Source organism: Salvelinus sp. IW2-2015, linkage group LG17 (assembly GCF_002910315.2).
Source record: "Salvelinus sp. IW2-2015 linkage group LG17, ASM291031v2, whole genome shotgun sequence".
In the NCBI taxonomy this organism is placed as follows: domain Eukaryota; kingdom Metazoa; phylum Chordata; class Actinopteri; order Salmoniformes; family Salmonidae; genus Salvelinus; species Salvelinus sp. IW2-2015.
Genome location: NC_036857.1, coordinates 12655782 through 12679903, shown reverse-complemented (window position 1 = coordinate 12679903; position 24122 = coordinate 12655782). Strand labels below are relative to the sequence as shown.

The 24122-nt window shown below is 42.4% G+C and overlaps 3 protein-coding genes across 3 annotated transcripts; 1 reads left to right on the top strand and 2 right to left on the bottom strand.

Annotated features, from left to right (window-relative positions):
* Positions 1-1762: 1762 nt before the first annotated feature.
* Positions 1763-5111, bottom strand: atp5f1e (ATP synthase F1 subunit epsilon). The gene is made up of 3 exons (XM_024004976.2): positions 5002-5111; positions 2410-2534; positions 1763-1962 (listed from the first exon to the last, which is right to left on the bottom strand). Coding segments are annotated over exons 1-3 (159 nt in total). The 5' UTR covers positions 5034-5111; the 3' UTR covers positions 1763-1960.
* A 3163-nt stretch (positions 5112-8274) lies between these two features.
* LOC111977114 (PRELI domain containing protein 3B-like) lies at positions 8275-10841 on the top strand. The gene is made up of 6 exons (XM_024006424.2): positions 8275-8440; positions 9370-9538; positions 9693-9782; positions 9885-9955; positions 10060-10162; positions 10250-10841. Exons 1-6 carry the CDS (start codon positions 8409-8411, stop codon positions 10364-10366), a joined length of 582 nt encoding a protein of 193 aa, XP_023862192.1. The 5' UTR covers positions 8275-8408; the 3' UTR covers positions 10367-10841.
* Positions 10842-13572: 2731 nt separating this feature from the next.
* LOC111977231 (bactericidal permeability-increasing protein) lies at positions 13573-22591 on the bottom strand. The gene is made up of 16 exons (XM_024006600.2): positions 22528-22591; positions 22225-22334; positions 22020-22131; positions 21634-21762; positions 18549-18704; positions 18406-18469; positions 18228-18288; positions 18041-18132; positions 17701-17877; positions 17246-17305; positions 15948-16115; positions 15777-15844; positions 15653-15695; positions 15398-15461; positions 15111-15187; positions 13573-14102 (listed from the first exon to the last, which is right to left on the bottom strand). Exons 2-16 carry the CDS (start codon positions 22322-22324, stop codon positions 14016-14018), a joined length of 1458 nt encoding a protein of 485 aa, XP_023862368.1. The 5' UTR covers positions 22325-22334; positions 22528-22591; the 3' UTR covers positions 13573-14015.
* Positions 22592-24122: the final 1531 nt, after the last annotated feature.

Sequence of the window (24122 nt, the reverse complement as noted above, 5' to 3'; positions counted from 1 at the left end):
ACTTGTGTATTGATTTTAAGAAAGGCATTGATGTTTATGGTTAAGTACACATTGGAGCAATGACAGTCATTGATTGATTGTTTTTTATAAGATAAGTTTAATGCTAGCTAGCAATTTACCTTAGCTTACTGCATTCACGTAACAGGCAGGCTCCTCGTGGAGTGCAATGTAATCAGGTGTTAGAGCATTGGACTAGTTAACTGTAAGGTTGCAAGATTGGATCCCCCGAGCTAACAACGTTAAAAATCTGTCGTTCTGCCTCGTTCCTAGGCCGTCATTGAAAATAAGAATGTGTTCTTAACTGACTTGCCTAGTCAAATAAAGATTAAATAAAGGTGTATTATTATTTATTTATTTTAAATCGGTGCCCAAAAATACCGATTTCCGATTGTTATGAAAACTTGAAATCGGCCCTAATTAATCAGCCATTCCGATTAATCGGTCGACCTCTAATACACACACCTGTTCTGAAAGGCCCCAGAGTCTGCAACGCCACTAAGCAAGTGGCACGATGAAGACCAAGGAGCTCTCCAAACAGGTCAGGGACAAAGTTGTGGAGAAGTACAGATCAGGGTTGTGTTATAAAAAAAGATCCAAAACTTTGAACATCCCAGGGAGCACCATTAAATCAATTATAAAAAAATTGAAAGAATATGGCACCACAACAAACCTGCCAAGAGTGAAGGTGAACCAAAACTCACAGAACAGGCAAGGATGGCATTAATCAGAGACAACAAAGAGACCAAAGATATCCCTGAAGGAGCTGCAAAGCTCCACAGCGGAGATTGGAGTATATGTCCATAGGACCACTTTAAGCCTTACACTCCAAAGAGTTGGGCTTTACAGAAGAGTGGCCAAAAAAAAGCAAACACTGTTTGTCAAAAGGCTTGTGGGAGACTCCCCAAACATATGAAAGGTACCCTGGTCAGATGAGACAAAAATTTTGCTTTTTGGCCATCAAGGAAAATACTATGTCTGGCACAAACCCAATACCTCATCACCCCAGAGAACACCATCCCCACAGTGAAGCATGGTGGTTGCAGCATCATGCTGTGGGGATGTTTTTCCATAGGCAGGGACCGGGAACCTGGTCAGAATTGAAGGGATGATGGATGCCGCTAAATACAGGGAATTACAGGGAAACCTGTTTCAGTCTGCTAGAGATTTAAGACGGAGACGGAGGTTCACCTTCCAGCAGGACAATGACCCTAAGCATACTGCTAAAGCAACACTTGAGTGGTTTAATGGGAAACATTTAAAATGTCTTGGAATGGCCTAGTCAAAGCCCAGACCTTAATCCAATTGAGGATCTGTGGTATGACTTAAAGATTGCTGTATACCAGCGGAACACATCCAACTTGAAGGAGCTGGAGCAGTTTTGCCTTGAAGAATGGGCAAAAATCCCAGTGGTTAGATGTACCAAGCTTATAGAGACATACCCCAAGAGACTTGCAGCTGTAATTGCTGCAAAAGGTGGCTCTACAAAGTATTGACTTTGGGGGAGTGAATAGTTATGCACGCTCAAGTTCTGTTTTTTTGTCTTTGCTTGTTTCACAAAATATTTTGCATCTTCAAAGTGGTAGGCATGTTGTGTAAATCAAATGATACAAACCCCCCCAAAAATATAATTTAATTCCAGGTTGTAAGGCAACAAAATAGGAAAAATGCCAAGGGCAAATACTTTCGCAAGCCACTGAATGCCTTTACAAAACAGGGGTGAACATGAGTCATGGATGCAAGCTTAAGTAATCCAGCAGACAACTTTTAGATAGGAGTTTTAATTCATTTTCTTAATTACAAATTAAAGGAAAAACAACATTCCCATTCTGTTAGGTCCCCCGTCTATCCACAAATCTAGATTTAACCCTTGCATTTTCATCCATTCACAAAGACAGACATGTTGGCCGGGACTTTGAAAAATCCTCTTGGCCCCGAAGAACATCCACTACATGTATTCAGATCCTGCAAGATAAAGAGGGGAAAACGATCTTAGAAACTTTGGTCTTAGACTGATCTTAGAAACTTTGAACTATTGATGTTATCTAGCTACTTGTTCTAGTTGCTTGAGAACTGCAGATTATGAAAAGAGAGTAATGCCCATAGCCAATCAGACAATATATAATTTATGGTGATTACTGTCTGTTGATAATCTGCAGTTCTGTAGTGTTCTATTTCTCATTACTATGGTAATGAGAAATAGTTGACTTGCCGAATAAATCAGACTGATTTAGTACGCAAATACTTGACATGCTTACTTGGCAGCTGCAGTAAATAGAATCAATATAAATCAGGTGTGATAGCCCAAGCAGCAAGAGTACATGAAGCAATATTGTGTAATGGTTAGGAGGTGGTAGATGGATACAATTATTATTAAAAAAGATTGTAGTGATTTGTCCTTTCAATACTCACATGCTATAGCCTTTGGGACGTAGACTTTGACGCTGGATTCTGCAACTTTCATTGCCTCGACTTTGAACTGTGGTTTCAGTGCTGCTCGCACTGCACTCGCGCAGATTGCAGAGAAGCGAATGTAGCTGCAGTGGACACAGAAAGAAACACACTTTAGCCAGGGCTGCCAACTTTTGAAGAAAGCTTCGAGTGAGATTTACTATGAATTTCCTTGCCCCCTGGCACGATACCTAGACGGGGGGATTGAGGGTCCTCCCCCAGGAAGATTGTACTGTTTTAAAGCCAATTTCCTGCAATTCTATGTATTTTGACATGGCTTACACCTATGACCGGAGGAGAGAGAAGAGAAAAAAGAAAAAACACTGGGCAGGTGTATTCTGGATGCTTTGGACATGGAATTAACACTCAATTCTACAACTTTGTGATTTTTGGAGGGGATGAAATTAAAGTTCTTAGGTGGTTTGACACTTTATTCAGACAGTAATGAAATGTGATAGGGAAATGGGAGAAACGTTGAGAAGGTTGAAGCAGGGATTGATTCCTGTTCTTAGGTGGAAAGTTGTATATGACAAGTGCCCGGGGAGTGTTACCACTACACCAAGGCTCTGCACAGGAAATATTCATGGTTGATGACAGTGGGTAACCAAATCATAGATTGCAGTCTCCTTGTTAAGAGACTCCTTTCATGGTAAGGACAAAAATGTTGTATCTTTCAAATAGGACTGAAAGAAAATCCTTCTTGCTCTCCAGGAAGGTTGGCCACCCCTGATCTGTTTCCCAAGCGCTGGGTGTTTGAAAATGTTCTTGCTATAACAATTCATTTCTCAAAATCACCCAACCTTTAAGAAAATCTATTGAATATCAACATTCAGGTAGTTTATGCCTACTAGTGGAAGATCCTTGCCATTATCTAACTCTACATAGGATGTGTTTATGAGTTGTGAGTCCCCCTACCATCACTGCCTAGCATGTACAAAATACTAAAATGTCAAATTATATTTGATTCTTGGAGCATTTAATATCCCATGCTTATGTAACAGTATAACTTTATGGCGTCCCCTCGCCCGACCCGGGCACGAACCAGGGACCCTCTGCACACATCAACAACAGTCACCCACGAAGCGTCGTTACCCATCGCTCAACAAAGGCCGTGGCCCTTGCAGAGCAAGGGGAACCACTACTTCAAGGTCTCAAAGCGAGTGACGTAACCGATTGAAACGCTATCAGCGTGCACCACCGCTAACTAGCTAGCCATTTCACATCCGTTACACTTATTTGTATAACTTATTCAAAACTGTCCATGAATGGCTGCAAAAATACATAGCCTCAATTCATTTTCAAAGACAAGTAGGCATACCAGATTTCAAACACTGAAAAAATTGTGAAGAAGTCAAATAAAAAAAAGGGTGGGGAATAACAGTAGTGTTCTTGCAGACAAAACAGTAATTACTCTGTTTTAGCCCATTGTTAAGAATGAGAATTGTTCCACTCAGACAAAGTAAATAGATAAAATCTCCTGAAGTCAAGACGACATCAATTAGCCCCTACACCCTAACCAAATTATTTGTCGATGGATTGTTCCCCCTCTAGAATCTTAATGTACAATTCTGGGTTCACAATCTGTTTGACAAAAATATTTTCATAGTTACAAATCAGGTCACCCTACCAAACTTCCCTGCTTACATACTGCAGGTCTCTGCTGCCTTTTCGTTGTCACAACCTAAATTTCAATCACCAAACAAGGGGAATAATGCAAGTACGGATTAAATCGACTTTAGTACATGCTGTCAAAAGGCTGATTTCTGCAATAGGGACGGGAGTAACAGGAACCTCATTTTGCTCACCACATTGTACATAAAACAGCGCTACCATGCTGCTCTTTTTACAGTTGTATAAACTCAGCGGAGAATGTTCTGGCTCCATTCAGCGCCACTGTAATCCTGATTGGTGTTTCTTTAAAAAAATGCATCCAATCCAATTGATCCCTTACATAACTAGACCAATCATATGCGTCAATGTGGCGCGGTTCAGTGTTGTGGCAAACCAGGACAATGATAGACGTTCCGCTTATGATGTTAAATTGCAATCGCAGATGTTCCGACTTAAACACGATTTGGAGCACAATTGAAAAGTTAACGCGCTGACTATACAATGGACTAATTAGAAATATAATTGCAGTACTTTTCAATGCGTGAGATATGAGCCGTGCCTCGAGCGTTCAAATGCGTCACGGCCAACGCATGAGTTGGCAGCTCTGCTTTAAACCGACTGAGTAAAGCATTTCGATTATACACATTTCAATTAATTTTTGTCCTAAAAATAACGGCGATACGTAAGACAGAGTGATATCACAGTCAGTCACACCAATGATATGACCACTTTGATTATAACTCACAGGAAACACGCTATATTAGCTAACTCGTCAAGTTCGTTGAACGTTTATAATTTCGTCTAACTAGGCGCTAGCTGGATATCAATCACACCAGAGCTCTCAAGCAAATATGCAACTTAGTAGCTACATCGTTTAAGTGCATGACCTTACAATCAGAATACAGTCAAAATGTGACATTGTTCAATATTGAATACATTTACCTAAGGCCCGCTTGTCTCCAGTATGCAACCATTTTGCCAGTGACGTTCCGCTCAAGGACAATTCGGATATGTGTATAAAAACAGAGCGGAAGAGGCGAGAATGACGTCGCTAGGGTTGACACGCTTCCTGGGGCGGGACTTTTAGTCTGAGTCTTTGTGATCGACAGCATGTGAAATCTGATAAGTACCGTTTTTTACGTTATGTAGCTAAGGGGATTTTAGTTCTTATTTATGCTACATTTGTCTTTGTTCGAAATCAGGTGCACTCTCTCCTCTGAAATACGCGTCAGGAAAATTCCAGACATTTCAATGGATGTTATTCGGTAATTTTTCACTCTGAAGGACCAGGGAGTGTCGGACGTAGTGATGGGCATTCCGGCTCTTTTCAGTGAGCCGGCTCGTTCGGCTCAGCTCACCAAAAAGAGCCGGCTCTTTTGGCTCCCAAACGGCTCTTTAAAAAAAATATGTTTTGTATTTTTTCAAGTCAAACCGTTTGCGAAAGTTTGAATATGATTGGTGTTAAAACAATTATAATAAAATTATTAAATGAAATCATACTCTAACTTAACCACAATGTATTTAAAAATGGATTGGTTTGTTATGAAAAAGAATGCTATATAGTATAACTTTTTAATGTATATAAACAAAGTGCATATAAATCTAACCATTCAAAACAAATACAATCTGAACAGCATAATAAAATATTGCACCATATCAAAGAAAAATAAATAACAATTTGCAAAACTGCAGCATCCCACAAATTGAAATAAATGTAAAAAAAGAAGGATGCTATTACACATGTGCATTTAAAGTATAACTTTTTTAATGTATATAAACAAAGTGCGTATAAATGTAACAATTCAAAACGAATACAATCTGAACAACATAATAATAGAATATTGCACCATATCAAAGAAAAATAAATAACAATGTGCAAAACTGCAGCATCCCACTTAAAGCATTAAACTGGTCCCTCTTTTCTCTCTCTTCTTTATTGCCATGTTATAACCAGCAGAACACATCAATGCTGACCATATTTTGCTTTAATGGGAGATTTGCATTCAGAAATGCAAGCTGCCTCACTTTGCTGATGCGATTTCTTCTCTCAGTAATTATTTGTCCCATTTTCAAGAAGACCCTCTCAGAGGGAACGGATGTGGCCACTTTGCATAGTCTCCCTGTCATGACTTCAGTAAGCCGTGGGTAGACAGAGGCCTTGTTCTTCCACCAGCTCAGAGGATCTGCAGATCTTTGGAGGGGCTCCCCCAAATAGGATCGGACCTCCATTATGGCATCTGCTGAGGGATTCCTTTGTGCTGCATCCCCAGTTGCTCTCTCGTCAAACAGCATCCAATCAGCAGATGTTTGTGGGACTACTGCTGGTGCTTCTGCTCTATCTGATCCCTCTTCTTCCTGGTGCCTGAGCCAGCTGACTGCTGGGGCTGTCCCTCCCTGCTGCTGAGGATAATCTTTGAAGAGCCTCATCAATCGCTCTGGCATCACTGAAGGGTAACTTCTTAAACCTGGGGTCAAGTGCAGCGGTTTAATGATGAACATAGGGTGTCCAACTCTGTCACATGTCCTGTGGTTACGTTTGCTTCTCTCTGGCGGCTGGCTGTGATTCGCTGCAGACCCTTACACAGGAGTATCATTTTTGAGGCTGTCACATAGCTGAAAAGAGAGAACAGTAACTTATTAGTTCAGGTTCATGTTTTGTCTGCTGATATTACATTCTCATCTACTGCTCATATACATATATAATACTGTATTAAATAATGATTTAGTAATAACTGCTTACTGATCTCCACAGTGACCTGTTCAAAGGGTTCCAGGACTCTGCACACCACCTCCCATTCCTCTTGGGTCAGAACATCAACAGGTGCATTGACAATGGCCAGGGTAGAGATGATGGTATCCTTTGACTCAAGAAACCGCTTCAACATATGCTCAGGCATTCCCATCTGGCGTTGTGTAGACTTTAGTTTTTCAGCACCTATTGTGCTCCTGTGGAAGTATTTCACAGCTGCTTTCACTTTGTCCACAGTGGGCTTCATCACCTTCAGAGCATCTCTTACAATCAGGTTGATTGTGTGGGCAAGACATGGATGATGGGTCCATTTAAAAATGGTTATGTTAGCTGCATTGTTGCTAACACAACAGAACACTTTTCCATCTACTTGCCATTCTCTGGCCACTCTCAACAGTTCCTCTCCCAAGTTCTCTGAGGTGTGTCTGTCGCTGAACTCAAAGCAGTCCAGAAGACAGCTAGACATCGAAAAATCTTCAATGAAGTGACATGTAACTGACATGTAAGTAGTTACCCTTGATGTCCAGCAGTCAGTGGTAAGGCAAACTGCAGTAGCTTTTTGGACTCTTTCCCGCACTGAAGCCTGTGTGCTCTCGTACAGTTGTGGAATAAGTGATTTTGAAAGGGTTTTCCTGCTTGGAATTGTGTACATTGGATTTGGACTATTGCTATAATTTCTAAAACCTCTGTCCTCAACAATCGAAAATGGCTGGAAATCGGTGGCAATTATTTTAGCCAATGCAATATCAATTTGGCCTTATTTTGTACAGACATAGACTTTGGCATAAACTGGTCCATAGAAGACTGCGTTGCTGTGGGTCGTGGAGTAGGCCTACTTGACTGAGTGGATACATCTTCACGTGTGGAGGTGCTGGCTCCACGACTATCACTAGCAGGCCCGCTAGTTTCTCAAAGCTCCGCTACAGCTAGCTTCACAGTTGGGTGCACAGTTCGCATATGCCGGTGTAGGTTGTGCGTAGAACAGGCTTTATATGAGATTTTGTTTTGGCAAATTCTACACTGTGCTCTAACATTGTCTACATTATTAAAATGTATCCAAATGCCTCTGTGCTTCCGACTCATTTTCCAGCTGTCCTTCCTCTCAGTCCTCTGTTGCTCAGTGTGTGACTGTGATTGAGTTGGCTCCGCCCTCCCTCACGCATCTTTGGTTCATTGGTTGACACTGCGTGTCTGATTGACAGGAACAACAGGTGAGGCTGTTAGTCTGAGCAGACAGTCAGAACGAATGTCTGTGCGCTTGAGCATTTAGAACCATATTATTTTATTTCTTTTTTCGTTCTTTGAATTAGTTAATTCTATTCATTTAAATCTTTTGATTATTAATATCTTAATTTGTATATATTTTTATTAATAGATTCGGCTCTTCTGATATGCGAGGCGTCTCCCAACGTTCACCTACAAGAGCCGGCTCTTAGAGCCGACTCGTTCGCGAACGACCCATCACTAGTCGGATGACATACTTCTGGTCGCCACCAGAGGGAGCACCACTTGTTGGGCAATTTGGCAACATCTTTCCTTTATAGCTGCTGTCACGCTGTCAAGTCACCGGCGCCCAAGTACTGACTGAACGGTCTAAAACATGAAGATCTGGACATCAGAACACATATTCAAGTGAGTCATTTATAAATTATCTAAAACGTGTTTAATTGAAATACCTTGATATTAGCTAGCTTATTGAAGTTTGTAGCTAGGTTAGCAACCAGCCAGTTAGCGCGCGTTAGCTCTTTGACTTTAGTCAACCAGCTTCTGGTACAAGTCAATGGGTTTTAGGTAGCAAACAGCTGACTTTAGCCAAATATTTGGCTAGCCAACACATCAAACTTCCATTTTACCATTACTAAACTAGGAAAAATAATGATAGTTAGCTAACTATACAACAAAGACAGTACAGTAAGTGACTGCAAGCTAGCCAGCCACATTACCATATCTTTGACATTACATTAGTTAACTACATTACAAGTAGCTAACGTTAACTGTTAGCCCGAAGTTTACAGCAGAATGTCACGGGATTCCGGTACTTTGCTTCAGCTAAATGTTACTTGTTTAAGGTCATGTGAATTCATCTATTAATCGAATTTTAGCTCAGTGTTATTTTTGGTGATGTCCCGTGCCGCACCACTAGGCATGCACTCTCTGAGACTGGAATAAAGGTATTTCTATTCCAACTAGCTATACCGGAGGCTCTGTCAATGATGGAATCATGGTTGTTATGTCACTATATATTCAGGGCTTAATACTCCTTGGGGAATTAATTGAGTGAGGAAATGCCTGTTTACCTCACATCATGAATAGGGATTGTAAAAAATATACATTGTCAAGGTCAAACCAAGTACCTTTACTTGTCTTACTGAACCCATAATGAATATTTCTTAACCCAATCGACATAACACAGTACAGTAATGTCAGGACAGTTTTTCAAATGTATTCATGTGGGGGCACACCAGAAGGTCCACATGCACACATGGTAACATTATTATATGCACACATTATGATACTGTATTATTACAGTAATATTGATTTCCTGTGTTGTCCCCCCACAGCCACCCGTGGGAGACAGTGACCAAGGCGGCAATGCAGAAGTACCCCAACCCCATGAACCCTGGCGTGGTAGGGGTGGACGTGTTGAACAGACACGTGGACACACAGGGTCGGCTATGCAGCAACAGACTGCTCAGCACAGAGTGGGGACTGCCCTCCTTGGCCAAGACTGTAAGTCCTCAGCACAGTGGATGCCTGTCTCCAATGTTGCCACTAATACGATTCTCCTGATAAGTGCATTCAACAGATCTGAGGATGTATTATTTTGTTAGTGATGTCAAACATATTTCACTGACAGTGAGGATGTCATTCTCTTTTCTCACAGCTCATTGGTATAACACGAACAAACACATACATCCAGGAACATTCGGTGGTAGACCCCAAGGAAAATACCTTTGAGCTACAATCTACAAATGTGAGTTCACCGCTGTTGTCGGATGTTCATTTGTGAAAACTATAGATAACTCCACCTTTTAGCCTTGTTGGCTAACGTTGATGCACTTTCCTCTGCTTTCAGATTTCATGTACTAACATAGTATCTGTGGACGAAAAGTTAACATACAGGCCACATCCGCAGGATCCCGAAAAGTATGTGATTTGTTGATGGTTTGAGTTTATATACAGGAAAATTGATAAATAGGTTTGCTTTTCACAGCTAAACTGTTTGTTTTTCTGTTTATCCTTATGTGTAGGACCATACTGACACAAGAGGCACTGATCTCTGTGAAAGGAATTAGTCTGAGCAGTTACCTGGAGGGGCTCATGGCCAAAACCATCTCAGCAAATGCAGGCAAAGTACGACCTCTATCCTTCGCACATGCAGCCTGGATTAAATATTTATGAGTGGAAATGTAACTTTCCCCTGTGTTTTGTTGTGTCCAGGGACGAGAGGCGATGGAGTGGGTCATCAGGCGGTTAAACACAGAGATCGAGGAGCTGGCAGCGACTGCACAGGCCACAATCCGCATCCCCATGGCAGCAGCAGTCACAGAGAAATGATCATCCTCCATCTCAATGGACCTCAGACATTTCCCCTGAAAGGGGAGACCCACCTTATCTGCCAGCACAGCCACCTCCTGTATTGGTCCACTCATCTTCTGTCACAAGAACGCACGATTCCCTCAGCGGACTGTCTTTACAAGCAGGGTACATGCTGTTGGGTACACAGAGTGAAGCTGATGACATTGAACATGGTGGAGCCAAGTTGCATTTGAGGCTCATAGGATTTGTAGTCTAACGTTTTCAATCACACCGTGCCTATAGGTCATCAAGTTTCTATTTTTTCTCCCCCTGTCTTTTTTCTATTGTTATTCTATGGTCGGCTGTCTAACAAGTTTACTCTGGCACTTGACCATTCCATTTAACATCATTCTATGTTGCCTATGCAAGCCATGTACTTACCAATCTTAAAAAGGCTATCAGTCATTTTCATGGAACTGTTCTCTTACTGAGAAGATAAAATAATATATTTTTATGCTTGTTTGTGGGTCTGTTTTATTTGCGATGTAAAGTTACTGTGCTACATATTCAAGAATGCAAACTTGAATTTTAAAGCAGCAATCAGCAGTAAGAAACAATAACAAAATGACCTCCCCACCCCTGTTTCGGTAAAAAGCTAAAGGATGGTGCTGGAGAAATGTAACCACTCTCAAATTCATAGACAAAGCTATGGATGCAAGGACTGACCATCCATGATATCAACATTATAGTTTTGAGGCTATATAGTGTGTTTACATTTATTTTGTTGACAAATGATTGCAAATCTTTTTTCTGGTTATGAAGTGGTATGACAGTTGAACTAAGGTATGTGGCATTTATAAGTTATATCCTTCAACAATCAATGGGTACATTAATTTATAAGTACTGTTGTGGAAATTCACCACTAAGGACTCAAATTTAAAGTAAAGGAAATCTTTATCATGGCTGGAGAGGTTCACAAACTCTACATGCCTGATGAAACTCTGAAAAGGGGCATTCCCATTGTACTGCTACACAAACAAGTCTTATAAGCATGGTTGGTTCCTGCATGAAACTGACTGATAGACGCCAGGCTTCTTACCTTGAATATCTAGATCCCAGAGCAATGTTCTGGGTGTACTGCCAAATTGCTTATCAGTGGTAGTGTGGTTGACTCTTGTGTAGTCAATATGTCACTCGCATGAACCCAACCAAGACAGGTTATTAGAAAGCAGCATTATTCTAAACAATTCCCCCCCTCCCATCACACTCAAATGTTTGTAGCAACTGCTGATTACCCCTTTAAGTACTTTAGTTTATTGCATTTATTATTACAAAGCAGCACCCAAGTAACAAGTGTACCACCATTGTGTTTTCGATGTTCAGAAGTGTGAATACGTTTGGAAGAATTGAACAAATGGCTTGACCATTACTACAGTATGCGATTTACACAACCTTAGTGTTGAGTGTAGTCAGTGAACGTCAACAGTGGACACTGGGACAGGGTTATGTTCAGGATAATTGGACAGGGACAGTTGATTTTGAACATGCCGAACCAAATGCGCCTTGGTTCGAGCATGTTCAAAATCCTTTTTTCTGAGGGCTCTTTTTTTTATATGTCAAAGGCAGAGGATGATACTGTACATTCCAGTCACACTTTTGCTACATTGTTTAATCCCTCCAGTCGTTTCAAGACCCAAGCTCCCTATCTTTTTGCATGTTGTACAGCCCAGTTTTGAATTCTGCATGACAAGCTAGGGGTTATATTTTTTCTTGTTCTTGAACTGCAAATTGCATCTGCTCCCCCCCTCCCCTGCTGAGCCTGACTCGCTAGTGGAGGTGTGGGCGGTGATGCTGAACTGGCGGGATTAACAGCGCTTCTAGCTAAGGCATCGCCATCAGGAACAGTTTGCCCTTCACCCCTTTCCTCCGGCACTGATAGTTCTATCTCATTCTGGGTTCGATTCACCAGTTTTCTCTGGATTTTTGTAATCAACATTTAATCAAACTCGATGACTACACAGAAGGATCACCGCGCATTAACGTAAGGGTCTTTCTGGGGGGGGGGGGGAGAAATAACGAGGAAGCAACTTGATTTAACGCTCATCGCTTTTATTATAATGTTTACAGTGCGAACAATGAAACAATGAATAAAACATGCCGCGAGAGGTACTGGATCCGGGTAAATAGGTGCCGGTGTTGTGCCGAAAAGCTCCCCCATGCCACAATTCTCCCCCACCCTCCTTCGCGTGAACGCGCACGCACTCAATTCTTCATTGCTGCGACTTGCTTGCTAGTTGAGATTTCTGATCACGTTCGGCTGCGTTTCATTTGATTTTTGATGTCGGTTTGATAGCGGGGAGGCACCAGTAATGTCTGCAGTTTTCGGTTTGGCTATTTTTTTTCAAGTATATTAGACTATAAATACATCTCTTTGCCAAAATTCGTCATCTCTCCCATGTCTTATTTGACTAGTAGTTGTTCTGAAATGTTTATTGCTTGCCTACATTTTACTCCCTCTGTGTTTAATATATCACACATATATTAATTATTAATTTCGGTTGCCTATCCTGACATGAAGTGTGTTCTATAGAAAGTATTTGACTCTGATGTGTGCACCAGAAAGTATTTGACTCTAGCCACACAATAAGGAAATTAGAAGGGGGGGAAGGATTTCAGCAAGGCTGTTTTCTTGCCTGCTGAACCCCCCCTTCTATTTTAGGACTGCAAGGCCTGGCACACATCATAATCATTTTGGTAGCTTATGTTGACCAGTAGTGTGTGCCACAGAAAGTATTTGACTCTAGCCACAAAATGTATATTGGAAAGCTGCACCTGCCCCCCCCCNTTCCAGTGTTTAATTGCTATATTGTAATTACTTCGCCACCATGGCCTATTTATTGCCTTACCTCTCTTATCCTACCTCATTTGCACATGCTGTATGTAGATTTTTCTACTGTATTATTGATTGTATGTTTGTTTATTCCATGTGTAACTCTGTAGTTGTATGTGTCGAACTGCTTTGCTTTATCTTGGCCAGGTCTGTTGCAAATGAGAACTTGTTCTCAACTGGCCTACCTGGTTAAAAAAAGGTGACATCTTTGACACCACACCTGAACGAAATAAGTCAAATCTGTGGTGCCGGATCCTGTTCCGGCTCAAATTAAGCACTGCTTGGGGGACTACATGTTTACTGTAGCCTTGTTAAACCTTGCCATAGCGAACACTTCAAGAAAACAGAAATACACTTTTAGTAAAACATTAATTTATCGGTGTATTAATGTGGTGTTTCATTGTATTGCATCACACAGCTTTATTGTCCAGAGTTGCAATCAGGTTTATTGTGAGCTGCAATCAGTTGTTTTTAGCAGCGTTACAGTACAAGTTGTCTTGTTCCTCTCTTTAATCAGTGAGTTATCCATTTCCAAAATGGGGCAATGCTCAAATGTAATTTCAGTAGAAGCAGTACATTTCATGTGATAATTGATTAACTGAAAACTAGGCAAAGCTGAAAATTGTCTCTTGAATAATAGGTTTTAAAATCTATAAGAATCGGCTGGTGTTTTAGGTGCAAAATGTAACCATGAATTAGTTATTCGTTACTGTGTAGCTACTTGCAGTTCTACATTAAGAAATTAGTCATGTATAATTTTTGTCTGGGATAATAATGAATGATATTAGCAGGCACCACCTAGAGTCGGTAAGGGTAAATCCCTTCAGAAATGCTCTCTCTCTCGCCAGATTTAACATCAAGGTCTGATGCAATGGACACAAATCCCTGTGGGAGAAAAAAAACATCTGAATGAACCCAAAATACTGTCTTTCTTTTAACTAGGAAGTCAGTTAAGAACAAATTCTTATTTTCATTGATGGCCTAGGAACAGTGGGTTAACTGCCTTGTTCAGGGACGGAACAACAGATTTTCACCTTGTCAGCTCTGGGATTCAATCTTGCAACCTTTTGGTTACTAGGCCAACGCTCTAACCACTAGGCTACCTGCCGCTCCTAGTTCTGGCGTATCTGCCAGAACTACTTTGGTGAAAGTAAAGATACACATACGCACTGTTAAATAGTTAATTAATGGTACCCAAACTATCCCTATCTGCACTGCACACTCACTAGACTATGTATACACACACACACTACATTGACACTCCTACACAAAACCCACACACATACTACACGCACAGACATAAACACACAATTTTACACTCATCACTTGCTGCTGCTACTCCGTTCTTTATTTTACTTTTAGTATTATCTATCCTGATAACTAGTCACTTTACCCTGCTTTCAGGTACATATCTACCTAAAATACCTCGCACCTCTACACATTGATCTGGTACTGGTACTCTCTTTTTTTAAATGTATTCCTCTTGTGTTACTATTTTATTTTTAAACTCTGCATCGTTGGGAAGGGCTCGTAAGCAAGCATTTCACAGTAAAGTCTACACTAGTTGTATTCCGCGCATGTGACATAACATTTGATTTGACACACACTTACATACTCAAAATAATGTAGCCATAACTGGCAAATTAAACACATTTACAGATTTCCCAACCTACACTAATTGAGGCTGGTTTAAAAGATACACTAATAGATCAAATCCAATCAAATTTTATTTGTTACATGCGCCGAATACAACAGGTGTAGGTAGACCTTACCGTAAAATGCTTATTTACAAGCCAACAATGCGGTCTTACGAAAAATAAGTTAAGATTTTTTTTTTTAAGTTTTAAAAAAATGATTAAAAGTAACACAATAAAATAATACATGGTATCAGACCTGCTGGATCTTCAGCGCAGGGTTAACCAGATGGATGTGGTGCATGGTGGGTAAAACAATGCCCTCCTCCAGTTTGGCTGCAACAAACAAACACCAGTAGTTTACGATAACTATTTCAGCAGTCCAGTCATTAGGCTAACACACAATGGTTTTGTATGTTAAAAGGTAATTCCATGATGAAGTGTGGTTTGACAATGTGTATATGGTCAATATGAACATGAATAGGCCGACTGTAGTACTACTCTAGAATTGTATGCTCTTTTTCCAGCATACATTTCAGAACTTACCGTTCAGTTTAGCTAACACTGAAATCTTCATCCCCAGCGTCATAAACTTTTCCAGGGCTGCAGTCTGGAAAATAGTGATCGTTGTCAACATTTGGTAGCTCTTTATTTATCCATACAGGGCCAGTTTCCCAGATACAGATTAAGCTTAGTCCTGGACTAACAAGCATGCCTAATGGAGAAACCGTCCCACAGCGTACTGAGGTTAAGCAGTGCACCATATCATTGTAAAGGTAATGCAGTGTCTTTGCATCCTACCTGGAATGTTCCCACTTCACTTGATGCAAGTGTCAGGGTAAAACTAGCAAATGGAGAGTTGTATTACTCAATTTACAAATCAACTGTATTTATTTAATTCAAGTGGAACTGAAACTCATCTTACTTGCTTAGTTCTATCAAGCCTTTGAGTTTCTCTTCTGAAATGCGTATCATCCCACTAAAAATGGAGTCCTGGAAGAAAATAAGAATTGATTGGAATTAACCCTGCACAGAATGCATTCTGAAAGTACATAATAACGAAAAGGATTTACATGAACCAAAAAAGCTAACTTACAACATTGAGCTTGAACAGTGGAGTCCGTGAAGCATTTGGCTGGATGGCAAAGGCCTTAACAGCACCTGGAAATTCCAGTGTCACCTTATCAGCCTGGAAGGAAAACATTGGAACGTCCCTGGCATACACCTGCAGTTCCATCAGCATGTTGGGAAAGAGCTTGGGAAGCTGGGGGGAATTAAATAGTGCATTTAGAAAGATTTTGTTCAAGGGCAAAACTACACTGTCCATACACACTCGTTGACAGTTTATTAAATACACCACCCCGTTCACGAAAATGGATCGCTCCTACAGACAGTGATTCACGTGGCCTTGGCTTGCTGTATAAAGCAAGCAGACAGGCATTCAGTTACTGTTTGATTGAATGTTAGAATGGGCAAAACTAGTGACCTAAGTGACTTTGAGAGTGCTATGATCGTGGGTGCCAGGCACGTCGGATCTAGTATTTCAGAAACGGCTGCTCTCCTGGGCTTTTTTCATACACGACAGTGTCTAGGGTTCACAGAGAATGGTGCGACAAACAAAAAACATCCAGTCAGCAGCAGTCCTGTGGGCGAAAGCAGCTCATTGATGAGAGAGGTCGAAGGAGAATGGCAAGAATCGTGCAAGCTAACAGGCGGGCCATAAACAGACATATAACGTCGCAGTACAACAGTGGTGTACAGAACGGCATCTTGGAACGCACAATCTGTCGATCTTTGTCACGGATGGGCTATTGAATCAGACGACCACACAGGGTTCCACTCCTATCAGCTAAAAACAGGAAAAAGCGGCTCCAGTGGGCACACGATCACCAACACTGGACAGTTGAGAAGTGGAAAAACATTGCCTGATCTGACAAATCCCGGTTCCTTTTACGTAATGCTGATAGCAGAGTTAGGATTTGGATAAGTAGCATGAGTCCATTGATCCATTTTGCCTGGTGTCAACAGTACAGGCTGGTGACGGTCGTTACTGGTGTGGGGAATGTTTTCCTGGCACATGTTAGGTCCCTTGATACCAACTGAGCAACGATTGAACCACTGTGTATCTGAACATTGTTGCTGGCCAAACCCAATAGAGCATTTTTGGGATGAGATGGAATGGGCTGCTTGCAGTATGAATGTACAATCTGCAGCAACTGCGTGATGCCATCGCGTCAGCATGGACCAACATCCCTGTGGAATGTTTCCGACAAGAATTCAGGTTGTTCTGGAGACAAAGGTGGGTCCGACCCGGTACTAAAATGGTGTAGCTAATAAACTGGCCACTGAATGCATTTTACCTTTGGCTACGGCCAAGGATTTTCTGGGTGTTACCTGAGGGATGAGAGGCCCGAAGGAGGTTGTGTTGAGACGGAAAGGAGAGGTCTTGGGGATCTGAGATAAATAGAGGAAGTAAGGGGAAGGGTTAAATAGGAAGATTTCTTAACAGTTTGCATACTTAGATTAAAAGGAGCAAAATGACTAGTTGACAGAAAAACAGACAGACATACAGACAGAGAGGCATGAACATTTGCACACACACACACACACACACACACGTTTGTTTTACTGTTCTTGTGGGGACCAAACAATTGATTCCCATTAAATATCATATTTTCCCTCACCCCTAACCCTTAACCATAATTCAAAACTTAACCCTAATTGTAACCCTAAACCTAACTTCTAAACCTAAAATAGCCATTTTCCTTGTAAGGACTTCTGGTCCCCACAAGGATAGTAAAACCAAAAACACACACCGCACATGCCTAAACACATACATGCACACACACCATGCTGTCATTTATTTGGGCCTGCAGGAGTCCAGCGGAGAAGTAAGCATAGGAGGCAGAGTTGACAGTGAATTCAGACAGGCCCAGGGAGAGCATGTGGCCTTTGTCCTCTGGCAGATTAAAAGGCTCGGCCTTAAAAGGAGGATCGGTGGGACTCTGAACACTGTAGAACTCACCCTGGAACACATAAATCAGTAAATCTGAGCAAGGATCCTGAGTTTAAAAAAGACAAAATTTGTTACTGATGCAAAGTATGATACCCCTAGTCCCCACCCTATCTTCTTCATGTAACACAATCATATTGGGTTATGTTGTATCCATTCACATTAGGTAAAGCTACCTTCAAATCCAGACCAAGGCTAATAGAATCAACGAGGGGTGAGTTAGTGAGGGGGACGTCCAAAACGAGAGCAGAATTGACCTTGAAGGACACTGTAGTGAAAAAACAACACCATGAGCACCACAATACCGGTAGAAAGAATATTTGTGAAGCCTATTTTCTTTCTTTGTTCTCCCTACTGCAATACCTTGCATTTCTGCTAGATGTTGCTCCAAATCTGTAACACGCTCTTCAACCACTGGGCAGATCTGGGTGCAGTGATATACATTATATGGTCATGCAGTCAGTTGAAACCCCCCCCACCACATAATTTGAACATTTACTGGTATAAGGAATACAAATCGTGAGTGAATCAATTTACTCACTCTTTCCTCCATTATAGCTTTAATGCGATTGTGGAAAAGGCTCACAAATGGCTGGAAGATCAAACTGTTAACAAAATGGTTACCAAATTATAATGATGATTATAAATCTCTTTCTCCCTCTCTAAATACATTTTGAAACATACCTGGCTCCTCCATGGAAATTGATTGATGCCTCGCCGACCCTGGCATCACAGTTTTCACTAGAGATAGAAATGTGTCCACTCAAATCTCTTCCTATCTGCACCACAGAGGTCACGTCCACATTGAACACTGCCAGATCAAATGAGCCACCATCGGTTCTGCAAACACACAGAGAGTGGGACAAGACATCATGTTATTAGAAATTTGATTCGTTTTGAAGTCCTTACAAAAAAGGAACAGGTGTAACGGCAGCCTTCCTTCTCTTCAAGAGAAGAGGTGTAGCAGGGATCGGACCAAGACGCAGCGTAGCTCATGTTCAACGTGACTTTAATAAACAAGACGAAACTGTGAACACTTACAACTAACAAAATAACAAACGTGGCAAACCGAAACAGCCCTATCTGGTGCAGAGAAAACACAGCGACAGGAAACAACCACCCACAAACCCCAACACAAAACAAGCCACCTATATATGATTCCCAATCAGAGACAACACAAAACATCTGCCTCTGATTGAGAACCATATTAGGCCAAACATAGAAACAGACAAACTAGACACACAACATAGAATTCCCACCCAGCTCACGTCCTGACCAACACTAAAACAAGCAAAACACACAAGAACTATGGTCAGAACGTGACAGTACCCCCCTCCTGAGGTGAGGACTCCGAACGCATCCCCTAAAACTCTAGGGGAGGGTCTGGGTGGGCATCTGTCCGCGGTGGCGGCTCCGCGCTGGACGAGGACACCACCATTGTCTTTGTCCCCCTCCTTGCGTCCTTTGAGTGGCGACCCTCGCCGCCGACCTTGGCCTAGGAACCCTCACAAAGGGCCCCATCAGACTGAGGAGACAGCTCCGAACCGAGAGGTAGCTCAGGACAGAGTGGCAGCTCATGACTGGAGGGCAGCTCATGACTGGAGGGCAGCTCATGACTGGAGGGCAGCTCATGACTGGTGGGCAGCTCCTGTCTGGCGGCGGCTTTGGCAGCTCCTGTCTGGCGGGCGGCTTTGGCAGCTCCTGTCTGGCGGGCGGCTTTGGCAGCTCCTGTCTGGCGGGCGGCTTTGGCAGCTCCTGTCTGGCGGGCGGCTTTGGCAGCTCCTGTCTGGCGGGCGGTTCTGGCCAGACGGGCAACTCAGGGCCAGACGGGCTCGGGACAGATGGGCGGCTCTGACGGCTCGGAACAGACGGGCGGCTCAGATGGCGCTGGGCAGACGGATGGCTCAGATGGCGCTGGGCAGACGGATGGCTCAGATGGCGCTGGGCAGACGGATGGTTCAGATGGCGCTGGGCAGATGGATAGCGCTGGGCAGGCAGGCAGCTCAGACGTGCTGAGGTGCACAGTAGCCGTGCGTGCGTGTTGCCGGAACTGGGGTACCGGTTTGTAGACACGCACCTCAAGGCTAGTGCGGGGAGCAGGAACAGGGCACACTGGACTCTCGAGGCGCACTATACACCTGGTGCGTGGTACCGCTGAGGGCACGCACCTCAGGGCGAGTGCGGGGAGAAGGAACAGTGCGTACAGGGCTCTGGAGACGCACAGGAGGCTTGATGCGTGGTGCCGGAACTGGTGGCACCGGGCTGGAGACACCACCACAGGGAGAGTGCGTGGAGGAGAAACCGGGTTCTGGAGACGCACAGGAAGCCTGGTGCGTGGTGTAGGCACTGGTGTTACTGAGCTGGAGCGAGGAGGTGGCGCCGGATATACCGGACCGTGAAAGCGTACTGGCTCCCTTGAGCACCGAGCCTGCCCAACCTTACCTGGTTGAATGATCCCCGTAGCCCGACCAGTGCGGGGAGGAGGAATAGCCCGCACTGGGCTGTGCTGGCGAACCGGGGACACCATGCGTAAGGCTGGTGCCATGTACACTGGCCCAAGGAGACATACTGGAGACCAGATATGTTGAGCCGGCTTCATGACACCTGGCTCAATGCTCAATCTAGCCCGGCCGATACGTGGAGCTGGGATGTACCGCACCGGGCTATGCATACGTACAGGAGACACCGTGCGTTCTTCCGCACAACACGGTGTCTGCCCGTACTCTCGCTTTCCACGGTAAGCCCGGGAAGTTGGCGCAGGTCTCCTACCTGACTTCGCCACACTCCCCTTTAGCCCCCCCCCAAGAAATGTTTGGGGTTTCTTCTCAGGCTTCCAGCCACGCTTCCGTGCTGCCTCCTCATACCACCGCTCCTCGGCTTTAGCTGCCTCCAGCTCTTCACGAGAGCGGCGATATTCTCCAACCTTAGCCCAGGGTCCTTTACCCTTCAGAATTTCCTCCCATGTCCAGGAGTCCTGTGTAATGGGCCGCTGCTGCTGCCCGTAGCCACGCTGCTTGGTCCGAGATTGGTGGGTGGTTCTGTAACGGCAGCCTTCCTTCTCTTCAAGAGAAGAGGTGTAGCAGGGATCGGACCAAGACGCAGCGTAACTCGTGTTCAACGTGACTTTAATAAACAAGACGAAACTGTGAACACTTACAACTAACAAAATAACAAACGTGGCAAACCGAAACAGCCCTATCTGGTGCAGAGAAAACAACCACCCACAAACCCCAACACAAAACAAGCCACCTATATATGATTCCCAATCAGAGACAACACAAAACATCTGCCTCTGATTGAGAACCATATTAGGCCAAACATAGAAACAGACAAACTAGACACACAACATAGAATGCCCACCCAGCTCACGTCCTGACCAACACTAAAACAAGCAAAACACACAAGAACTATGGTCAGAACGTGAGAACAGGCTTCAAAGCTCAAAGCTTCTGATGTGAAAACAGGATGAGCCATTGAGAGAACTACTGTACTCATTCTTATCTGACTAGTCACAGATATAATATGTTTGTTCTCTGTACAGATTTAGTGTATCAGTGTATCAGTTCCTCTTATACTGTCATCAGCAGTTGTGTCACCAGTAGTTGTGTTACCAGTACATTTAACAAAGATTCTCCCTTTTCAGGAGACAGACATCAACAGACATCAATGTACCTGACCCTCATAATCCAATAGCATGGAAAGATTAAAAGATGGAAAAATAGAAAAACAGGCACCTATCAGACAACAGAAACTGATCGCTGTCACTCACATGATGCCAAAACGTGTGTGCCAATTTCCACTCATTGAAATGCTGAGGCCACTGATCACAGCCCTGAGTCCCACGCCCTCATAGAACTCCACTGAAGGCTCTGGAAAATCACACCCAGACACTGAGATTCTAGAGAGAAGGATGATGGAGACAGTCAATGTTGTGGACATTGTGTCAATAGCACTGTTTTAAATAATAGAACATCTTCGGAGACTATGTTATAATATTAGACCCAAACTCATTCTTGGTACTTTGCCACCAAAGGACAAAGCACAAAATGTCTGTAGCAGGTTCTTTGACTAATGATGATTAAGTTAAACGTTATTCTGAGATTATAAACAGTAATGGTTTACTTTAATTTCATAAATAAAAGCCACAACATGTACCCGTCAAGGACGTAGTGCACCGTTCCTATACCAATGTCAACACCACCTCTGACATCTGGTATGATCACACTCCCTATCTTCTCCTGCATCCAATCAGCCCCAATGTGTGACCCTGGAGGATACAAGAATAAAGTAGCTGTTGAAATGCAATTTCTCTGGTTTGGTATTTTAACTCAAGACAATTGAGGAAATAGCATTTTCTTACCATATTGAAGTCCTTTATTTGTCAATATGGCCTTTATTGCAGGATTTTGTCCAAAAGCATGATTGGTAAGATTCAGCAGCAGTATTAGGAGTGATAACATGCTTAACACCCTATATGGAGAGATATACAGTATTGTTCCTCTGAAATAGTACTGCTTTCATAAAATACCATAAACAACTTTTTTTTCAACTATATCCAGCAAATCAGCAAATAAAGATAATTTTGTTAACATGATTTGCATAAGAGATACACACATACAGAGACTATAGATGGATGCATGTACAATAAAATGAAGAATTTTACCTAGGTTGATTTCTAGCTCTAGCGTAGATAGATGGCTGTAGGTCTGATTTGGGACTGTGCTCAAATCATGTGATATTTATATATAGTCTATTAGCTTCCTGTTTCATTGTAATGTGAAACTGCTGAACACCTATCCCCTTTGGTGACTGGTGCTGAGATATACTGTTGCTAAGTAGAGTGTGAAAAACAGGAACCATACTCTCCATGTCTGGTGACTGTTAAACTTTTCTTTTTGACTGCTTTATAATCTCCACGTTTTAATAGCAGTGCTTAGTAGAATCAGGATAAGGCTCATAGTAAATAAATGTACCATGAAATAAGGCCTCCCTCTTTACTCATTGTCTTCCTCCATCTTGGTCTAAGCTAGCACACTCCAGTCTAGATACAGTAGCAGATATTTATCCAAATAACAACTGAACAGAATAATAGTGCATCAACCCAGTGTCTAAATTGTGACATTTATTAGGCTTACAAAGAATAAAATGTATTATTTTTATTTTTGTACTATTTTTTCTCAACAGTCCCTGATGTCCAGTTGGCTTTAACCAACATTTGGTCAAGAGGCCCATGGACCGGCTCCCAACCAACAAGACATGAAATATGAGTGATGTCTTTATTAACGAAATGTTGTTTTATAGTTTTTTTAATGTATGCTGATGACTCCTTGGGTATCCACTGCTGGCCCCTTATGAGAGCATCAGAAGTCCACTTTAACAAGCAACATGTGTGATCCATATCAGAACATCCTCATTCTGAGAAGAATTGTTATTTACTATAACTTGGAAATCAGGAACTGAAAGAGGTGGTGCAGAATAATGCTATGGCATATTTCAAAGAATATTCATTATGTTTGTGTTGTGATATGTTTGTATTGTTATATACACTGAGTGTACAAAACATTAGGAACACCTGCTCTATCCATGACATAGACTGACTAGGTGAATCCAGGTGAAAGATATGATCCCTTATTGATGTCACCTGCTAAATCCACTTCAATCAGTGTAGATGAAGGGGAGGATTAAGCCTTGAGACAATTGAGACATGGATTGTGTATGTGTGCCATGCAGAGGGTGAATGGGCAAGACAAAATATTTAAGTGCGTTTGAACGGGATATGGTAATAGGTGCGCCTGGGGTATGGCACACATTTGTGAGTGTGTCAAAAACTGCAATACTGCTGGGCTTTTCATGCTCAACAGTTTCCGTGTGTATCAAAAATGGTCCACCACCTAAAGGACATCCAGCCAACTTGTCACAACTGTGGGAAGCATTGGAGTCAACATGGGATAGCATCCCTGCGGAACAATTTGCACGCCTTGTAGAGTCCATTCTCAACGAATTGAGGCTGTTCTGTGGGCAAAAGGCAATAGTAGGAAGGTGTTCCGAATGTTTTGTACACTCAGCGTGTATATATATATATACACACACACACATACATACAACCAGTCAAAAGTTTGGACACACCTACTCATTCCAGGATTTTTCTAAATTTTTACTATTTTCTACATTGTAGAATAATAGTGAACACATCAAAACTATGAAATAACACATATGGAATCATGTAGTAACCAAAAAAGTGTTAAACAAATAAAAATA